The sequence below is a fragment of the Oncorhynchus tshawytscha genome, linkage group LG01 (genome assembly GCF_018296145.1).
Source record: "Oncorhynchus tshawytscha isolate Ot180627B linkage group LG01, Otsh_v2.0, whole genome shotgun sequence".
Classification (NCBI taxonomy): domain Eukaryota; kingdom Metazoa; phylum Chordata; class Actinopteri; order Salmoniformes; family Salmonidae; genus Oncorhynchus; species Oncorhynchus tshawytscha.
In genome coordinates, this window is record NC_056429.1 from 71157032 (window position 1) to 71177124 (window position 20093).

Sequence of the window (20093 nt, forward strand, 5' to 3'; positions counted from 1 at the left end):
CCAAAGGCAATGAGTGTGGAAGGTGGCATAATTTGGTTATTTAACTCAACCCTCTCGCTCTCTTTTTTCTTTCTTTCTCTCTTTCTCTCCCTATTTCCCTCGCTCCTTCTCCTCTCCCCCTCCCAGGTATTGCAGATATGCCCTAAGGACATGAGGGCAGATATCTGCGTCCACCTGAACAGGAAAGTCTTCAAAGAACACCCTGCGTTCAGGTTGGCCAGTGACGGGTGCCTGCGTGCCCTGGCCATGGAGTTCCAGACTATCCACTGTGCCCCTGGTGACCTCATCTACCATGCCGGAGAGAGCGTGGACAGCCTCTGTTTCGTGGTCTCAGGATCCCTGGAGGTCATCCAAGATGACGAGGTGGTGGCCATCTTAGGTGAGTACTTGTTCATTGTACAGTATGATGAAGTAGGCTTACATGGTAGCCATTTTGGGTGAGTTGGCTGTCCATTGTACAGTATGAGGTGGTGGCCATTTTGGGCGAGTGGCTGTTGAGCCGGTGCACATTGGTAGAGGCAATGGTAGTGGTCATTTTTGCTTGGATTTCTCAAGTTGGCTTTAGCTCAGGACAGGACTGCTTGCTATGAAAATTAGATTTTTTTTGGAGGGGATAACTAGCTTGCAAATCTTTTGACAAGTGGATGGAAACCGCTACTGAAATTGTAATGGGAAAAAGCGATATATTGAGCAGAAATAGCCTCAATATTAGATCTGAGAGACTCAACAGTGCCTCTATTGACACCAGCACTTCCATCTCAAAGCAAACAGGTCTATGTAGATTAGAAAATTGCTAACTTGGTGATAATAATACGCTGGAGTTACCTACCAAAATGCTTGTTTTTGACATTACTGTAACGTTGCTTTGAGGCAAGTGGAAAATGGAGCCCCAGAACTTTTCTCTTCAGAGATACGGTCTTGACGGGAGGTCACTATGGGACAGACAGAGATTCCTCTGAGAATATCATCAGTGTGTACATATCTACCTCATACCCCTGCACATCAACACGGTACTGGTACCCTGTGTATATAGCCAGGTTATAGTTATTCTTTGCGTATTTATTCCTTGTGTTATTATTTTTCTATTATTCATATTTTTTCCCCTCTCTGCATTGTTGGGAAGGGCACGTAAAGTAAACATTTCACTGTTAGTCTACACCTGTTGTTTACGAAGCATGTGACAAATAACATTTTATTTTATTTCACCCCAACAACAGTCCCTGTTCAGACATTAACATGGTGTTAATGTGGGATTGGAGGGTGAAGGCTACACAGCTAAATGTTGAGTGTCTGTAGATCACACTTTGTTATACAGTATGTCTGAGTAATGCATTCTTTGTCCTTTCTCGCATCCTTGTTTTGGTTGGTCTCGACGGTGTGTGTGTAGTGTTTGCAGACTGTTGTATGTATCCAACCCTGTTTACATGGCCCTGAAATATCAGAAAATCGTTATTGCTACATAGACAAACATTGACGGTGCCGGGAAAATATACAAACAACATCATTTAAAAAAGTGAACAGTAAAAATGCAACACATGTTCCTCCCTGGGCCTGCTGGGTGAAATAGCTGTGGTTGTTTTCTCTCGCGTTGCTGACCTGTAATTGGTGGGTTGGCTCGTGGGGAGGATTAATATCATGTTATGTTGTTATACTTGTCCTGGCTAATTCATGGCAATGGAACCCTGGGTGATGAACTAGCTACCGCTGTCAGTCACTTTCTCACTAATCTAATGGTAGCTGCTATAGCCTACAGTATCACTGCTGCACCAGCACCGTGGTCCTTCTACTTTCTCTCTTGGGTTTTTACAAACTGCAGGACATGAAAGCATTTGTTTAAGGGTTTCCAAGGTTCAGCCAAATCTGAAGAACAGCATTCTAACTGTAGCTGTCTTGCTGTGCCTTTTTTGCCTCTCTGTCACTGCCTTGGTTTGTTTCAGGCTGTAAGAGATGAAAGCCTTGTTTTTTTAAAAAAATCAATCCAATCTGATTATGCTGACAAACTCATCAAAACTATCCGTTGTATCACAACCGATGTGTCAAACGTGTTTTACAATTTGAGTGTAAATTAGGCCATTGTTTAGTTGATTTACATAGTTAGGAGTGACTACCACTGACCCAGAAACTAACACTATAAGTACGTTTGTAAATAGCCTTGAGTTGTGCGAGCTGGAAGGGCTCATAGGCTCCAGCTCCTATCTACTGTTTCTGTAGTTTGAGGCAGCTTGATGTACAAGTACACCCTCTGGACAGGATACAAGTCTATCCCAGGGCCTTACCCCCAATATATCTTCTCATGCTGAGTGTCAAGCAGTGATGCATCGGGTCCCATTTTTACAGTCCTTGGTATGACTCAGATGAGGATCAAACTCCCAACCTTCTAATCTCGGGGAATGAAAACGTGGGCCTACACCCACCCACTTACGCGCTGTAATTCAATGTTGGCTGTGTATTTGATGGGTGTTGGCAGCTTTTCAACAACGTACCGTAATGCTGAGGCAGATGTCAGTTTCAATTAGGAAGAGACTGATATAAACTGCTTGCTTTTCTGGATGTAAACAGTCTGTCTGTGTGTGTGTGTGTGTGTGTGTGTGTGTGTGCTGGTGTTAGATGAAAGGTAGGCTCAGCTAAATGACTTCGCCACGAGCAGCACCGCAGATGAGAGAGATGCAAGACTTTGCTCTCACACAGTCACTGCGCATGTACACGGGTTTGCTTTACGCTGTAAGTGCATGGTAGGTACAGGACCAAAACAGCTGAGAAGTTTAGCCTCGCACTTCAACGCTCTTAGTTGGTGCGGAAATTAACCCACTATGCAGTTTACTTTGTGCACCTACATTATATCGCTGAGCTTACCATCTAAAGGAGTAGATTAACTGAAATATATCAGGTTGGTATTCTGTGTTGCGCTGTGGTGTTCTGTTCTATGTTGTGCTGTACTATACTGTGCTGTTCTATGCTGTGTTATGTTGTTTTTTCCTGTGCGACATTGTTACTTTGTGCTGTGCTGAGTGTGCTGAGTGCTAGTCAGAGCTTCTCTGGGGAGAGGGGTAGGTAGAATAGGAAATTATCCTGACTTTGATGTTTCTCCAGCAAGCTACAAATAACCCCCTCACTGTAGATCCTCAGACTTTGCCATTAGGATTTGTTTTTCCTTGAGCTAAATTTGGTGTCTTTCTACGAAAGTAAATTCAATTCTTTGGTATTTCTTTGCAGTATGGTGATTAGCAAAGTGACTGATGGGAGAGATTTTCTGATCATGATGTTTAATGTTTGGATTCCTTTTTAAATTTTTATTTGATTGGTGGATTCAAATAAAAATATTTAAAATGTATGTTTGTGTGTGGGGGTTGGTTCTTCTATTATTGTACAGACCTAAAATCCCACAAAGTCTGCACAAGAATAGTAAAACAAAGAAGATTCTTCCTCGTGGGGACATTTCCCACGTCTCAATGAGGACGAAGGCTATTTTATGCTTAGGGGTTAGGTTTAGGGTTACAATTAGAGTAAGGGGTTAGTGGTTTGGGTTAGGGTCAAGGTTAGGTGTTACGGTTAACCCTAACCCTAAAATTAAATTCTGAATGGAAATGAATTTTATTGTCCCCATGAGGAGAGAAGAACAAAACCTGTGTGTGTGCTAGACCTGGGTTCAAATACAAGTGTATTTGTTATTTCAATATTTTTCTTTGTATTTGAGGCTTTAGAAATACACCGCCCAAAACAAGTACTTTTATTTGAGTATTTAAAATGGTTATTTGTAAAACCCAAATAGTCAACCAAATTGTGGGTTAAATTCATGGGAGTGTATTTTAGTCTGTGTATTTAAATACTTTCCGAGTGCATTTCAAAATACATTCCAATATTCAACTACTTGTTGTTTTACCCAAATAAAGGTTATCTGAATACTTGTTTTAAAATGTATTGAAAAGTAATTGAAATACCTGAAATAACATTTGAACCCAGTTCTGGTGTGTGTGTGTGCACATGCATTTGTAAATTAATGCATGTCTTGTGCAATAGCATGAGATCTGTGAGAGTTCTAAGTAGGATAACAACATTAGGTAATATAACAAAGGTTATCTTATTTTTTGCAGTCACCACGACAAACATTGTCCCATTCACTCTCAATCATTCAACAAAGATATGAAAGTTAATATTATACAGTTGAAGTCAGAAGTTTACATGCAGTGTTTTAGTTTTTCACAATTCCTGACATTAAAAGTTCCCTGTCTTACTCAGCGAAGTTCACCACTTTATTTTAAGAATGTGAAATGTCAGAATAATAGTAGAGAATGATTCATTTCATCTTTTATTTCTTTCATCACATTCACAGTGGGTCAGAAGTTTGCATACACTCAATTCGTATTTGGTAGCATTGCCTTTAAATTGTTTAACTTGTGTTAAACATTTCAGGTAGCCTTCCACAAGCTTCCACAGTAAGTTGGGTGAATTTTGGCCCATTCCTTCTGACAGAGCTGATGTAACTGAGTCAGGTTTGTAGGCCTCCTTGCTTGCACACGCTTTTTCAGTTCTGCCCACAGATTTTCTATAGAGGTCAGGGCTTTGTGATGGCCACTCCAATACCTTGACTTTGTTGTCCTTAAGCCATTTTGCCACAACTTTGGAAGTATGCTTGGGGTCATTGTCCATTTGGAAGACCCATTTGCGACCAAGCTTTAACTTCCTGACTTGAGATGTTGTTTCAATATATCCACATGATTTCCCCCCCTTATGATGCCATCTATTTTGTGAAGTGCACCAGTCCCTCATGCAGCAAAGCACCCCCACAACATGATGCTGCCACCCCCATGCTTCACGTTTGGGATGGTGTTCTTCGGCTTGCAAGCCTCCCCCTTTTTCCTCCAAACATAATGATGGTCATTATGGCCAAACAGTTCTATTTTTGTTTCATCAGACCAGAGGACATTTCTCCACAAAGTACGATCTTTGTCCCCATGTGCAGTTGCAAACCGTAGTCTGGCTTTTTTTATGGCGGTTTTGGAGCAGTGGCTTCTTCCTTGCTGAGCGGCCTTTCAGGTTATGTCGATATAGGACTCGTTTTACTGTGGATATAGATACTTTTGTACCTGTTTCCTCCAGCATCTTCACAAGGTCCTTTGCTGTTTTTCTGGTTTTGATTTGCACTTTTTGCACCAAAGTATGTTAATCTCTAGGAGACAGAACACGTCTCCTTCCTGAGCGGTATGACGGCTGCGTGGTCCCATTGTGTTTATACTTGTGTACTATTGTTTGTACAGATGAACATGGTACCTTCAGGCGTTTGTAAATTGCTCCCAAGGATGTACCAGACTTGTGGAGGTCTACAATTGTTTTTCTGAAGTCTTGGCTCATTTATTTTGATTTTCACATGAAGTCAAGCAAAGAGGCACTGAGTTTGAAGGTAGGCCTTGAAATACATCCACAGGAACACCTCCAATTGACTCAAATGATGTCAATTAGCCTATCAGAAGCTTCTAAAGCATGACATAATATTCTGGAATTTTCCTAGCTGTTTAAAGGCACAGTGAACTTAGTGAATGTAAACTTCTGACCCACTGGAATTGTGATACAGTGAGTTAGTTATAAGTGAAATAATCTGTCTGCAAACAATTGTTGGCAAAATTACTTGTCATTCACAAAGAAGATGTCCTAACCGACTTGCCAAAACTATAGTTAACAAGAAATTTGTGGGGTGGTTGAAAAACAAGTTTTAATGACTCCAACCTAAGTGTATGTAAACTTCCGTCTTCAACTGTAGTTCATTTTAAATTGTCAGTACTTGGACAGCTTTACATTTAGGTATTGTGTCGTGAAATTATGTCTGCTCTTTTTTTATATGCTCATCCATTTAAGTTCAATTTCATAGAATCACAAATCGGATCCGCTCAGAAACCAGACGCAGTGATCAGAACAAATGTACATAGTGTCTCTGTCAGTGCAGGTTGATGCCATTTAAGAGGGAGGACAAAAAATATATATGCACTAAAGTGTTGGTTCCATGTTTCATGAGCTGAAATAAAAGATCCCAGAAATGTTCCATAACTCACAAAAAAACTATCAAATTTTGTGCACAAATTTGTTTACATCCCTGTTAGTGAGCATTTCTCCTTTGCCAAGATAATCCATCCACCTTACAGGTGTGGCATATCAAGAAGCAGATTAAACAGTACGATCATTACACAGGTGCACCTTGTCCTGGGGACAATAAAAAGCCTAATCAACAAGTTTTGTGTTTTGGCCAAGAAAGTTATTGGGTTCAAACAGGCTTTTGTTGGTGTGATTGACAGGTCTGACCCAGGGTTTCCTGTGTGCCATGTGACTTTGTTTTTCTGCTGAGTCAAAGTCTAGACATTAGCTAAGGGCACAAACACAAGTCTTCACATCTCAGGCAAAGTCACACTGGGATAAACTAATCATTGTTAGGTTTCTGTTATAAAGAGGCCATCTTAGCTGCTTTTCTCTCTGCAGGTAAAAAAATATTTCTGAAATCTTTATTTAAAATAATAATTCAGAAGTAAATCTCAGATGGAAAATCTGTTAGATCTTAGAAGTAATATCTTAAATCGGTGCTCTCTCCCTCTTTGCAGGTAAGGGGGACGTGTTTGGGGATGTGTTCTGGAAGGAGGTGACCCTGACCCAGGCTTGTGCCAACGTGCGTGCCCTGACCTACTGTGATCTCCATGTAATCAAACGGGACGCCCTGCAGAAGGTTCTGGAGTTCTACACGGCCTTCTCTAACCACTTTTCACGGAACCTGCTGCTCACTTACAACCTGCGGAAGAGGGTCAGTGTAATGTTTTGGAGCACCCAATTTTCTTTTAGCCTCGTAGAACCAGCCTGATATTTATTTTCACCAGTCTGTTTTGTCTAAGTGATACGGCTGGTTTTCACAAGACCACCCTTCTTCCTCCCTACCGTTCAAACTCTTTATTTTCTCATTTCTGTTCTCGCCCTTTTATCTTCCTTGTCTCCTCTGCTTATCTTTCATGTCTAAATCTTTCTCTTACTCTCTTATCCCTTTTTTCTGTTCTCCCTTCTCATCTTCCGCCCAGAGCAACTTTGGGCAGGAATTAAATCAGATCAGTGGTAACCCGCTGTGTTACCATCATTACTACTTCTGCTGGTGGCACAATGTCAAAAATAATTTAAAATCATTAAAACTGCCATATTGGTTGATTTAGAATGGAATGACATACACGAATACATTTAAATCAAAAATATATTTTAGAAAAGTTCATTTTTTTCCAAAATGCCATGACCAAATGCCACCACAATTCAAAAATGACCCAGCTACAACCAAACATGTAACATGTTTAATTAAATCAAGGACAAGTTTGTAAGCTACAATCACAATGCAAACACGTAATACTGAAATGCATACAGGTGTTGTACATATAATGTATAATATATACACATAATGTACTGAAATAACAGGATAAAGGTTTTGAAAAAAAAAATTTTTTTTACAAAGGCTTTGAGCAAGTCAATGTAAACATACCCATAGGAAAGGCTGTACACAGACTATCAAGTATTAATAACAATAGTTATGATTAATTTAAGCAATAATACAGGATAGGCCACGTGTTATGACATTTTTATCATTGCTGTGATGTGGTCATAGCCATGAGGTGAAGCCAAGTGGCATTGTAACGATGTGCGCTGAGAGTCCGGAAGCAAATTCAGGAAGTGAGAGTGTTTTCCCATGCCTTCGCGGGCTCGACAGGCTCCCAATGCCTCGGCGGGCTCGACAGGTTCCCGTGCCTCGACCGAGGCAACCGGGGAGGTCTCAGCCAGCTCTCACGCCTCAGCCGGTTCACCGGGTTTCTGAGCCTAAGCGGAGGCAACCGGTCTGCTCCTGATCCCTGGGATCATCCCTGTGGTTGGTGTCCCTTGCCGAACGCGCAAGGGAGGGGGTACCGTCACATCCTCTCTCTCTCCGGCGCTCTAGGTCACCATGCTCCCGCGCCTCAGCTGGATCGTCAGGTTCCCGCGCCTTAGCAGAGGTGTCCGCTCCTGATCCCCGGGATCGTCATTTTGGTCGGCGTCGGGGAAGCTCCCTCTCCGGCCTCTAGGTCACAAGGCTGCTCGTTATGGCACACACCTGTCACCATTGGTACGTGTGTAACAGTATAACTTTATACCGTCCCCTCGCCCATACCCGGGCTCGAACCAGGGACCCTCTGCACACATCAACAACAGTCACCCACGAAGCATCGTTACCCATCGCTCCACAAAAGCCGCGGCCCTTGCAGAGCAAGGGGAACTACTACTTCCAAGGTCTCAGAGCAAGTGACGTCACCGATTGAAAAGCTATTTAGCGCGCACCGCTAACTAAGCTAGCCGTTTCACATCCGTTACACGTGCATCAACGCATTGACACTCACCTGGACTCCATCACCTCCTTGATTACCTGTCCTAAATATGTCACTCCCTTTGGGTCCTTCCGCAGGTGTCATTGTTTCTGTTTCCTGTTTGTGCGTTGCTCGCCCCCTCCCCCCTGATTGCGAACCAACTACACAGCTAACACAACCACTTCAGACGACAGCTGGCAAGTCAGCAAACTAGCTGAATTTCGTTTGACCTGTTTTTCTATTGAGATTTCTTTGTAAATATCAATAAAAATGATGCTGATTCATGATTTCAACTGGCTGAGAAAAGCTGCATGTCTCGCGCCGACATGTTCATTACTATGGGACACATGGAGATCGAATTTCAATATTGCAAAAATGTTGCAAATGTCGGAGATAATGTGTAGATGCTTTTTACAGAATGGCTGGGCAGGGGATCTGTAAAAGTAGTATTAGTAGTGCGAAGCGGTCTAAGGCACTGCGTCACAGTGCTAGGTGCCACTACAGGCCCTGGTTCGATTCCAGGCTGTATCACAACCGGCCATGATTGAGAGTCTCGTAGAGCGGCGCACAATTGGCCCAGCGTCGTTCGTGTTCGGAAGGGGTACGCGGTCATTGTAAATAAGATTTTGTCTTAACTGACTTGCCTAGTTAAATAAAGGTTAAATAAATACATTTAAAAAAAGTTGATGTAAACAATGGCACTTTTATGAATGTACTGGCCATGTGTATGTTGTCTAGTATATCATGGGCAGGATATGATCTTACAATGGGAATTCCAAACCATTGTATAAATAGCTTTTTTTAAATTCTCCCATATGCTCAAAACACATTACATTGTGTGCCATCTACTACCACATCACATCAGTTGGGTCAACAACACATACACTACCGGTCAAAAGTTTTAGAACACCTACTCAGTCAAGGGTTTTTCTTTATTTGTAATATTTTTTACTTTGTAGAATAATAGTAAAGACATCAAAACTACGAAATAAAACATGGAATCATGTAGTAACCAAAAAAGTTTTAAACAACTCAAAATATATTTTATATTTGAGATTCTTCAAATAGGCAACCTTTGCATTTGATGACAGCTTTGCACACTCTTGGCATTCTCTCACCCAGCTTCGCCTGGAATGATTTTTCAACATTCTTGAAGAAGTTCCCACATATGCTGAGCACTTGTTGGCTGCTTTTCCTTCACGCTGCGGTCCGACTCATCCCAAACCATCTCAATTTGGTTGAGGGATTGTGGAGGATAGGGCATCTGATGCAGTACTCCATCACTCTCCTTCTTGGTAAAATAGCCCTTGCACAGCCTGGAGGCGTGTTGGGTTATTGTTCTGTTGAAAAACAAATGATAGTCCCACTAAGCCCAAACCAGATGGGATGCGTAACGCTGCAGAACGCTGTGGTAGCCATGCTGTTTAAGTGTGCCTTGAATTCTAAATAAATCAGAGACAGTGTCACCAGCAAAGCACCCCCACACCATAACACCTCCTCCATACTTTACGGTGGGAAATACACATGCAGAGATCATCCAATCTCCCACACCGCGACTCACAAAGAAATAGTGGTTCGAACCAAAAAACACAAAGTTTGAGATAATGCGAGTGTAGTGAAGTGCTTCTGGTTTGGACAGTGCAGTAATATCTAACAAGTAATCCAACAGTTCCCCAACAACTACCTAATACACACACATCTAAAAGGGGTGAATGAGAATATGTACATATAAATATATGGATGAGTGATGGCCGAGCGTCAAAGGCAAGGTGCAATAGATGGTATAAAATGCAGTATATACATATTATATGAGTAATGTAAGATATGTAAACATTATTAAGGTGACATTATTTAAAGTGACTAGTTATCCATTTGTTAAAGTGGACAGTGATTGGGTCTCCATATAGGCAGCAGCCTCTCTGAGTTAGTGATTGCTGTTTAGCAGTCTGATGGCCTTGAAATAGAAGCTGTTCTTCAGTCTCTGTACTGACCTCGCCTTCTGGATTGTAGTGGTGTGAACAGGCAGTGGTTCGGGTGGTTGTTGTCTTTGATCTTTTTTGTCTTCCTGTGACATCGGGTGGTGTAGGAGTCATGGAGGGCAGGTAGTTTACCCCCGGTGATGCGTTGTGCAGACCGCACTACCCTCTGGAGAGCTTTGCGGTTGAGGGCGGAGCAGTTGCCGAACCAGCATGTGATACAGCACGACAGGATGTTCTCGATTGTGGATCTGTAAAAGTTAGTCTTCAGCCTCCTGAGGTTGAAGAGGCGCTGTTGCGCCTTCACCACACTGTCTGTGTGGGTGGACCATTTCAGTTTGTTGTTGATGTGTACTCCGAGGAACTTAAAAAACGTTCCACTTTCTCCACTACTGTCCATTCGGTGTGGATAGGGGGGGAGGGGTGCGCTTCCTGAAGTCCACGACCATCTCCTTTGTTTTGTTGACGTTGAGTGAGAGGTTGTTTTCCTGACACCACACTCTGAGTGCCCTCACCTCGTCGTCGTTGGTAATCAAGCCCACTACTGTAGTGTCGTCAGTAAACTTGATGATGGAGTTGGAGGCGTGTATGGCAACGCAGCCATGGTTGAGCAGGGAGTACAGGAGGGGGCTGTGCACGCACCCTTGTGGTGCCCCTGTGTTGAGGGTCAGCGAGGTGGAGATGTTGTTTCCTACCTTCACCACCTGGGGGCGGCCCATCAAAGTCCAGGACCCAATTGCACAGGGCGGGGTTGAGGCCCAGGGCCCCCAGCTTGATGATGAGCTTGGAGGGTACTATGGTGTTAAATGCTGAGCTTTAGTCAACGAACAGCATTCTTACATAGGTATTCCTCTTGTCCAGATGGGATAGGGTAGTGTGATGGTGATTGCATCGTCTGTGGACCTGTTAGGAATGCAAACTGAAGTGGGTCTTGGGTGCCCTGTAAGGTGGAGGTGATATGATGCTTGAATAGTCTCTCAAAGTACTTCATAATGACAGAAGTGAGTGCTACGGGGCTGTAGTCATTTAGTTCAGTTATCTCTTCCTTCTTAGGTACAGGAACAGTGGTGGCCATCTTGAAGAATGTGGGGACAGCAGACTGGGATAGGGAGTGATTGAATATGTCCGTAAACACACCAGCCTACTGGTCTGCGCATGCCATCAGCCACAGAGAATAAAATCATAGCGCTTGATGGTTTTTGCAATGTTCTGTATTGACTGACCTTCATGTCTTAAAGTAATAATGATGGACTGTTGTTTCTCTTTGCTTATTTGAGCTGTTCTTGCCATAAATTGAACTTGGTATTTTACCAAATAGGGCTGTCTTCTCTATACCCACCCCGCCCCCAAGCATTAAGAAGGAAAGAAATTCCACAAATTAACAAGGCACACCTGTTAATTGAAATGCATTCCAGGTGACTACCTTTTGAAGCTTGTTGAGAGAATGCCAAGAGTGTGCAAAGCTGTCATCAAGGCAAAGGGTAGCAATTTGAAGAATTTCAAATATAAAATATATTTGGATTTGTTTAGACTTTTTTTGGTTACTACATGATTTTTTTGATATCTTCATTGTTATTCTACAATGTAGAAAATAGTAAAAATAAAGAAAAAAACAATGAATGAGTAGGTGTTATAAAGCTTTTGGCTGGTAGTGTACATCAGCTGGCCAGTACTGCACTATCAGTGTAAATCAATGCTGAGATGAGTTTGTGTGTGTGTGTGTGTGTGTGTGTGTGTAACAAGCCTTGATTCTGCAGTAAATGTCCCCAACATGTGAGTCAATACAGATAAGAGAACTGTACACCGACTAGGGGATGATACAGCTATCTACGGTGCATGTGGGACCATTCATCCTCTGAGGGCTAGGAGATAATACATCTGTTCTCAGGCTCCATAACTACGTAATCTGACATATCTCATGATCGTCCATCTCTAGTTTGATTGAGACATGATGATCGTTACCATGGCTTTTCAAATCAAATCTAAATCAAGTCAAATGTTATTTGTCACATGCGCCGAATACAACAGGTGCAGGTAGACCTTACAGGGAAATGCTTACATACAAGACCTTAACCAACAATGCAGTTATAAGAGAAAAAAAAGTAAGAGATAAGAAATAATTAAAGAGCACCAGTAAATAACAATAGTGGGGCTATATACAGGGGGGTACCGGTACAGAGTCAATGTGCGGGGGCACCAGTGTCGAGGTAATATGTACATGTAGGTAGAGTCATTGAAGTGACTATGCATAGATAATAACAGAGAGTAGCAGAAGCGTGGGGGGGCAGGCAATGCAAGTAGTTTGTGAAGCCATTTGATTAGCTGTTCAGGAGACTTATGGGTTGGAGGTAGAAGCTGTTTAGAAGCCTCTTGGACCTAGACTTGGCGCTCTGGTACCGCTTGCTGTGCGGTAGCGGAGAGAACAGTATGACTAGTGTGACTGGAGTCTTGGACAATTTTTAGGGCCTTCCTCTGACACCGCCTGGTACAGAGGTCCTGGATGGTAGGAAGCTTGGCCCCAGTGATGTACTGGGCCGTACGCACTACCCTCTGTAGTGCCATGTGGTCGGAGGCCGAGCAGTTGCCATACCAGACAGTGATGCAACCCTTCTGGATGCTCTCGATAGTGCAGCTGTAAAAACCTTTTGAGGATCTGCGGACCCATGCCAAATCTTTTCAGTCTCCTGAGTAGAGGTCGACCGATCTATGATTTTTCAACGCCGATATCAATTATTGGAGGACCAAATAAGCCGATTTAATCGGCCGATTTAAAAAAATGTATTTGTAATAATGGCAATTACAACAATACTGAATGAACACTTATTTTAACTTAATACATCAATACAATCAATTTAGCCTCAAATAAATAATGAAACATGTTCAATTTGGTTTAAATAATGCAAAAACAAAGTGTTGGAGAAGAAAGTAAGTGCAATATGTGAGAAGCTAATGTTTCAGTTCCTTGCTCAGAACATGAGAACATATGAAAGCTGGTGGTTCCTTTTAACATGAGTCTTCAATATTCCCAGGTAAGAAGTTTTAGGTTGTAGTTATTATAGGACTATTTTCCTCTATACCATTTGTATTTCATGAACCTTTGACTATTGGATGTTCTTATAGGCACTTTAGTATTGCCAGTGTAACAGTATAGCTTCCGTCCCTCTCTTCGCTCCTCTCTGGGCTCGAACCAGCAACACAATGACGACAGCCACCATCGAAGCAGTGTTACCCATGCAGAGCAAGGGGAACAACTACTAGAAGGCTCAGAGCAGAGTGACATTTGAAACGGTATTAGCGCGCGCTAACTAGCTAGCCATTTCACTTCGGTTACACCAGCCTCATCTCGGGAGTTGATAGGCTTCAAGTCATAAACAGCGCAATGCTTGACGCACAACGAAGAGCTGCTGGCAAAACGCACAAAGGTGTTGTTTAAATGAATGTTTACGCGCCTGCTTCTGCCACCGCTCAGTCAGATACTTAGATGCTTGTATGCTCAGTCAAATTATATGCAACGCAGGACACGCTAGATAATATCTAGTAATATCATCAACCATGTGTAGTTAACTAGTGATTATGATTGATTGTTTTTTATAAGACAAGTTTAATGCTAGCTAGCAACTTATCTTGGCTTACTGAATTTGCGTAACAGGCAGTCTCCTTGTGGAGTGCAACGAGAGAGAGGCAGGTTGTTATTGCGTTGGACTAGTTAACTGTAAGCTTGCAAGATTGGATCCCCCGAGCTGACAAGGTGAAAATCTGTCGTTCTGCCACTGAACGAGGCAGTTAACCCACCGTTCCTAGGCCGTCATTGAAAATAAGAATGTGTTCTTAACTGACTTGCCTAGTTAAATAAAAAGGTATACAAATAATAATAATAATAAATAAATAAATAAAAATCGGCAAATCGGCGGCCAAAAATACAGATTTCCAATTGTTATGAAAACTTGAAATCGGCCCTAAGTAATCGGCCATTCCGATTAATCGGTCGACCTCTACTCCTGAGGGGGAATAGGTTTTTGTTGTGCTCTCTTCACGACAGTCTTGGTGTGCTTGGACATGTTAGTTTGTTGGTGATGTGGACGCCAAGGAACTTGAAGCTCTCAACATGTTACACTACAGCAACGTTGATGAGAATGGAGGTGTGCTCGGTCCTCCTTTTCCTGTAGGCCACAATCATCTCCTTTGTCTTGATCACGTTGAGGGAGAGGTTGTTGTCCTTGCACCACATGGTCAGGTGTTTGATCTTTTCCCTATAGGCTGTCTCATTGTTGTCTGTGATCAGGACTACCACTGTTGTCATCGGCAAACTTAATGATGATGTTGGAGTCGTGCCTGGCCGTGGAGTCATGAGTGAACAGGGAGTACAGGAGGGGACTGAGCACGCACCCCTGAAGGACACCTGTGTTGAGGATCAATGTGGCCGATGTGTTGTTACCTACCTTTTACCACCTGGGGGCGGCTCGTCAGGAAGTCCAGGATCCAGTTGCAGAGGGAGGTGTTTAGTCCCAGGGTCCTTAGCTTTGTGATGAGCTTTGAGGGCACTGTGGTGTTGAAGGCTGGGCTGTAGTCATCTGTGGATTTGTTGGTGCAGTATACAAATTGGAGTGGGTCTAGGGTTTTTGGGATAATGGTGTTGGTGAGCCATGACCAGCCTTTCAAACACTTCATGGCTACAGATGTGAGTGCTACGGGTCGGTAGTAATTTAGGCAGGTTACCGTATTGTTCTTGGGCACAGGGATTATGGTGGTCTACTTGAAACATGTTGGTATTACAGACTCAGACAGGGAGAGGTTGAAAATGTCAGTGAAGACACTTGCCAGTTGGTCAGCGCATGCTCGAAGTACATGTACTCGTAATCTGTCTGGCCCTGCGGCCTTGTGAATGTTGACCTGTTTATTAAAACCTGTTGGGGCTAGGGGGGCACAATGAGTTCTCTAAAGGGAACACCCCCTCCCATTCAGCTGAAAAAAATAATCTTTAGAAATATTTAACTTTCACACATTAACAAGTCCAATACAGCAAATGAAAGATAAACATCTTGTTAATCTACCCATCTTGTCCGATTTAAAAAAAAAAGTTTTACAGCGAAAACACAACATATATTTATGTTAGATGACCACCAAATTCAAAGACACACACAGCCATTTTTCACAGTCACAAAAGCATAAATATAGATAAAATGAATCACTAACCTTTGATTATCTCCATCAGATGACACTCATAGGAATTGTGTGTTTTGTTCGATAATGTGCATATATATTTAAAAAAACTCAGTTTACATTGGCGCGTTACGTGCAGTAATGTTTTGATTCCAAAATATCCGGTGATTTTGCAGAAATACTCACAATAAACATTGATTAAAGATGCAAGTGTTATTCACAGAATTAAAGATAAACGTATCCTCTATGCAACCGCTGTGTCAGATTTTTTTTTAAACTTTACGGAAAAAGAATAATCTGAAAACGGCACTCAGAACCCAAAGAAATAGCCACCATTTTGGCATCAACAGAAGCTACAAAAAACAATATAAATATTCACTTACCTTTTGAATATCTTCATCAGAAGGCAGTTCCAGGAATCCCAGTTCGACAATAAATTACTGATTTGTTCCATAAAGTTCCATAAAGCCCACCATTTAGCCACTTGTTGTTAGCTTGTTCAGCCCAGCATTCAATCCTCAAAAAGCACGAGCAATTCCTCCAGACAAAAACTCAAAAAGATCCGTTATAGGTCGTAGAAACAAGTCAAATGATGTATGCAATCCATATTTAGGATGTTTTAAACATTAATCAGCAATAAGGTTCCAACCGGAGAATTTCATTGTCTGAAGAAACCCATTGGAACGCAAGAACACTCTCTCGTGACCACGCACAATGAAACCGAGGCATTCTGCCAGACCACCCACTCAAAGAGCTATTATGAGCCCCTCCTTTATAGTAAAATCATACAACCAGCATCTAAAGACGGTGACATCTTGTGGAAGCCCTAGGAAGTGCATAAAAATCCATATCTAAGCTGGACTTCAAATGGCCCCGTTTTCTAAATTGAGTTCTCACTTCCTGTTTGGATTTCTTCTCAGGTTTTTGTCTGCCATATGAGTTCTTTTATACTCACAGACATAATTCAAACAGTTTTAGAAACGTCAGAGTGTTTTCTATCCAGTAATAATAATATGCATATATTCCCATCTGGAAAAGAGTAGGAGGCCGTTTACTCTGGGCATGCCTTTCATCCAAAAGTGAAAATGCTGCCACCTAGCCTCAACAAGTTTTAAAGGTCTTACTCACATCAGCTGCGGAGAGCGTGATCACACAGTCGTCCGGAACAGCTGATGCTCTCATGCATGTTTCAGTGTTACTTGCATCGAAGCGAGAATAGAAGTTATTTCGCTCGTCTGGTAGGCTCGTGTCACTGGGTAGTTCTTGGCTGTGTTTCCCTTTGTAGTCTGTAATAGTTTGCACGCCTTGCCACATCCGACAAGTGTCGGCGCCGGTGTAGTACGATTCAATCTTAGTCTTGTATTGACACTTTGCCTGTCTGATGGTTCGTTGGAGGGCACATTCTTATAAGCTTCCGGGTTAGAGTCCCACTCCTTGAATGCGGCAGCTCTACCCTTTAGCTCAGTGCAAATGTTGCCTTAATCCATGGCTTCTGTTTGGGGTATGTACGTACAGTCACTGTGAGGACAACGTCCTCGATGCACTTATTGATAAAGCCAGTGACTGATGTGTTCCTGATCCTCAATGCCATCGGAAGAATCCTGGAACATATTCCAGTCTGTGCTAGCAAAACAGTCCTGGAGTTTAGCATCTGCTTCATCTGACCACTTTTTTATTGACCGAGTCACTGTTGCTTCCTGCTTGAATTTTTTGTGTAAGCAGGAATCAGGAGGATACAATTATGGTTAGATTTGCCAAATGGAGGGCGAGAGAGAGAGAGCTTTGTACGGGTCTCTGTGTGTGGAGTAAAGGTGGTCTAGAGTTGTTTTTCTCCCTCTGGTTGCACGTTTAACCTGCTGATAGAAATAAGGTAAAACAAGGTTTTAAAATAAGGTTTCCCTGCATTGATGTCCCCGGCCACAAGGAGCGCCGCCTCTGGATGAGCGTTTTCCTGTTTGCTTATGGCGGTATACAGCTCATTGAGTGCAGTTTTGGTGCCAGCATCGGCATGTGGTGGTATGTAGACATCTACAAAAAATACATATGAAATCTCACTAGGTAGATAGTGTGGTCAACAGCTTATCATGAAATTCTCTACCTCAGGTGAGCAAAACCTCGAGACTTCCTTAGATATTGTGCACCAGCTGTTGTTGACATACATGCATAGGCCCCCGCCCCGTGTCTTACCATAGGCTGATGATCTATCCTGCCGATAGTGTATAACCCGCCAGCTGTATGTTATTAATGTCATCATTCAGCCACGACTCGGTGAAACATAAGATATACATGCTTTCAGTTCATCCCATTTATTTTCCAGCGATTGAACGTTAGCTAGCAGGATGGATGGCAATGGCAGATTAGCCACTCATAACCCGATTCTCACAAGGCACCCTGATCTCTTTGCGCAAAATCTTTGTTTCCTTCTCTAGCAAATGACAGGGACGAGGGCCTGTTCGGGTGTTTGTAGTATATCCTTCCCGTCCGACTCATTAAAGAAAAACCCTTCGTCCAATTCGAGGTGAGTAATGGTAGTTCTGATGTCCAGAAGCTCTTTTCGGTCATAAGAGACGGTAACAGCAACATTATGTACAAAACAAGTTACGAACAACGTGGAAAAAACAAGCAAACTAGCATGGTTGATTAAGAGCCGATAAGACGGCGCCGGAGGGGTTACAATGCTGATACAATGCTGCCGTTTTTCATCACAATATCAAATATTTTCTGGGTAACATTTAAGTACCTTACTGTGATTGTTTTAAATTAAAATTGTCAAGAAATAAACGAAAAAGCTTCTTATAACAAAAATAACTCAAGCAAGAATTTTGCTAGGACCGTCTGGGAGTGGTCTGAGTGGGGAGGGGAAAACTAGCTGTTATTGGCAGAGAGGTTTGGAACTCTTTGTTATTGGTCTATTAAGTAACTTACCAGGCCAAAATTCAATCTCACAAAAACAGGTAGAAATTTCAGGCGGCCTTTTCAAACAGCTCTTACACTAAAAAGGCATTATCATCATTTTCACAGTATTATTCCAACCTCATATTGTGGAAATATGTATAAAACACAAGAAAATCACATTTTGACTGCACTACGCCTTTTTTAAAAAAATTTTATTTCACCTTTATTTAACCAGGTAGGCTAGTTGAGAACAAGTTCTCATTTACAACTGCGACCTGGCCAAGATAAAGCATAGCAGTGTGAGCAGACAACACAGAGTTACACATGGAGTAAACAATGAACAAGTCAATAACACAGTAGAAAACAAAGGGGGAGTCTATATACAATGTGTGCAAAAGGCATGAGGAGGTAGACGAATAGTTACAATTTTGCAGATTAACACTGGAGTGATAAATGATCAGACGGTCATGTACAGGTAGAGATATTGGTGTGCAAAAGAGCAGAAAAGTAAGTAAATAAAAACAGTATGGGGATGAGGTAGGTGAAAATGGGTGGGCTATTTACCAATAGACTATGTACAGCTGCAGCGATCGGTTAGCTGCTCAGATAGCTGATGCTTGAAGTTGGTGAGGGAGATAAAAGTCTCCAACTTCAGCGATTTTTGCAATTCGTTCCAGTCACAGGCAGCAGAGTACTGGAACGAAAGGCGGCCAAATGAGGTGTTGGCTTTAGGGATGATCAGTGAGATACACCTGCTGGAGCGCGTGCTACGGATGGGTGTTGCCATCGTGACCAGTGAACTGAGATAAGGCGGAGCTTTACCTAGCATGGACTTGTAGATGACCTGGAGCCAGTGGGTCTGGCGACGAATATGTAGCGAGGGCCAGCCGACTAGAGCATACAAGTCGCAGTGGTGGGTGGTATAAGGTGCTTTAGTGACAAAACGGATGGCACTGTGATATACTGCATCCAGTTTGCTGAGTAGAGTGTTGGAAGCCATTTTGTAGATGACATCGCCGAAGTCGAGGATTGGTAGGATAGTCAGTTTTACTAGGGTAAGCTTGGCGGCGTGAGTGAAGGAGGCTTTGTTGCGGAATAGAAAGCCGACTCTTGATTTGATTTTTGATTGGAGATGTTTGATATGAGTCTGGAAGGAGAGTTTACAGTCTAGCCAGACACCTAGGTACTTATAGATGTCCACATATTCAAGGTCGGAACCATCCAGGGTGGTGATGCTAGTCGGGCATGCGGGTGCAGGCAGCGATCGGTTGAAAAGCATGCATTTGGTTTTACTAGCGTTTAAGAGCAGTTGGAGGCCACGGAAGGAGTGTTGTATGGCATTGAAGCTTGTTTGGAGGTTAGATAGCACAGTGTCCAATGACGGGCCGAAAGTATATAGAATGGTGTCGTCTGCGTAGAGGTGGATCAGGGAATCGCCCGCAGCAAGAGCAACATCATTGATATACACAGAGAAAAGAGTCAGCCCGAGAATTGAACCCTGTGGCACCCCCATAGAGACTGCCAGAGGACCGGACAGCATGCCCTCCGATTTGACACACTGAACTCTGTCTGCAAAGTAATTGGTGAACCAGGCAAGGCAGTCATCCGAAAGACCGAGGCTACTGAGTCTGCCGAGTGCACACACACTCCTTTAAGGAGTGTGTGTGCACGCATGCACGCCACCAAGCACGATTGGAAAAAGAGTGGTTGCAGA

General features: G+C 42.7%; 1 protein-coding gene across 1 annotated transcript in view; it reads left to right on the top strand.

Annotated features, from left to right (window-relative positions):
• Window positions 1–20093, top strand: part of LOC112256047 (potassium voltage-gated channel subfamily H member 1) — an 85632-nt gene that overhangs the window by 43725 nt on the left and 21814 nt on the right. Inside the window, exons 11-12 of the mRNA XM_042328315.1 lie at window positions 127–379; window positions 6585–6781. Coding sequence (XP_042184249.1) covers window positions 127–379; window positions 6585–6781 — 450 coding nt within the window. The remainder of the gene's footprint in view (window positions 1–126; window positions 380–6584; window positions 6782–20093) is intronic.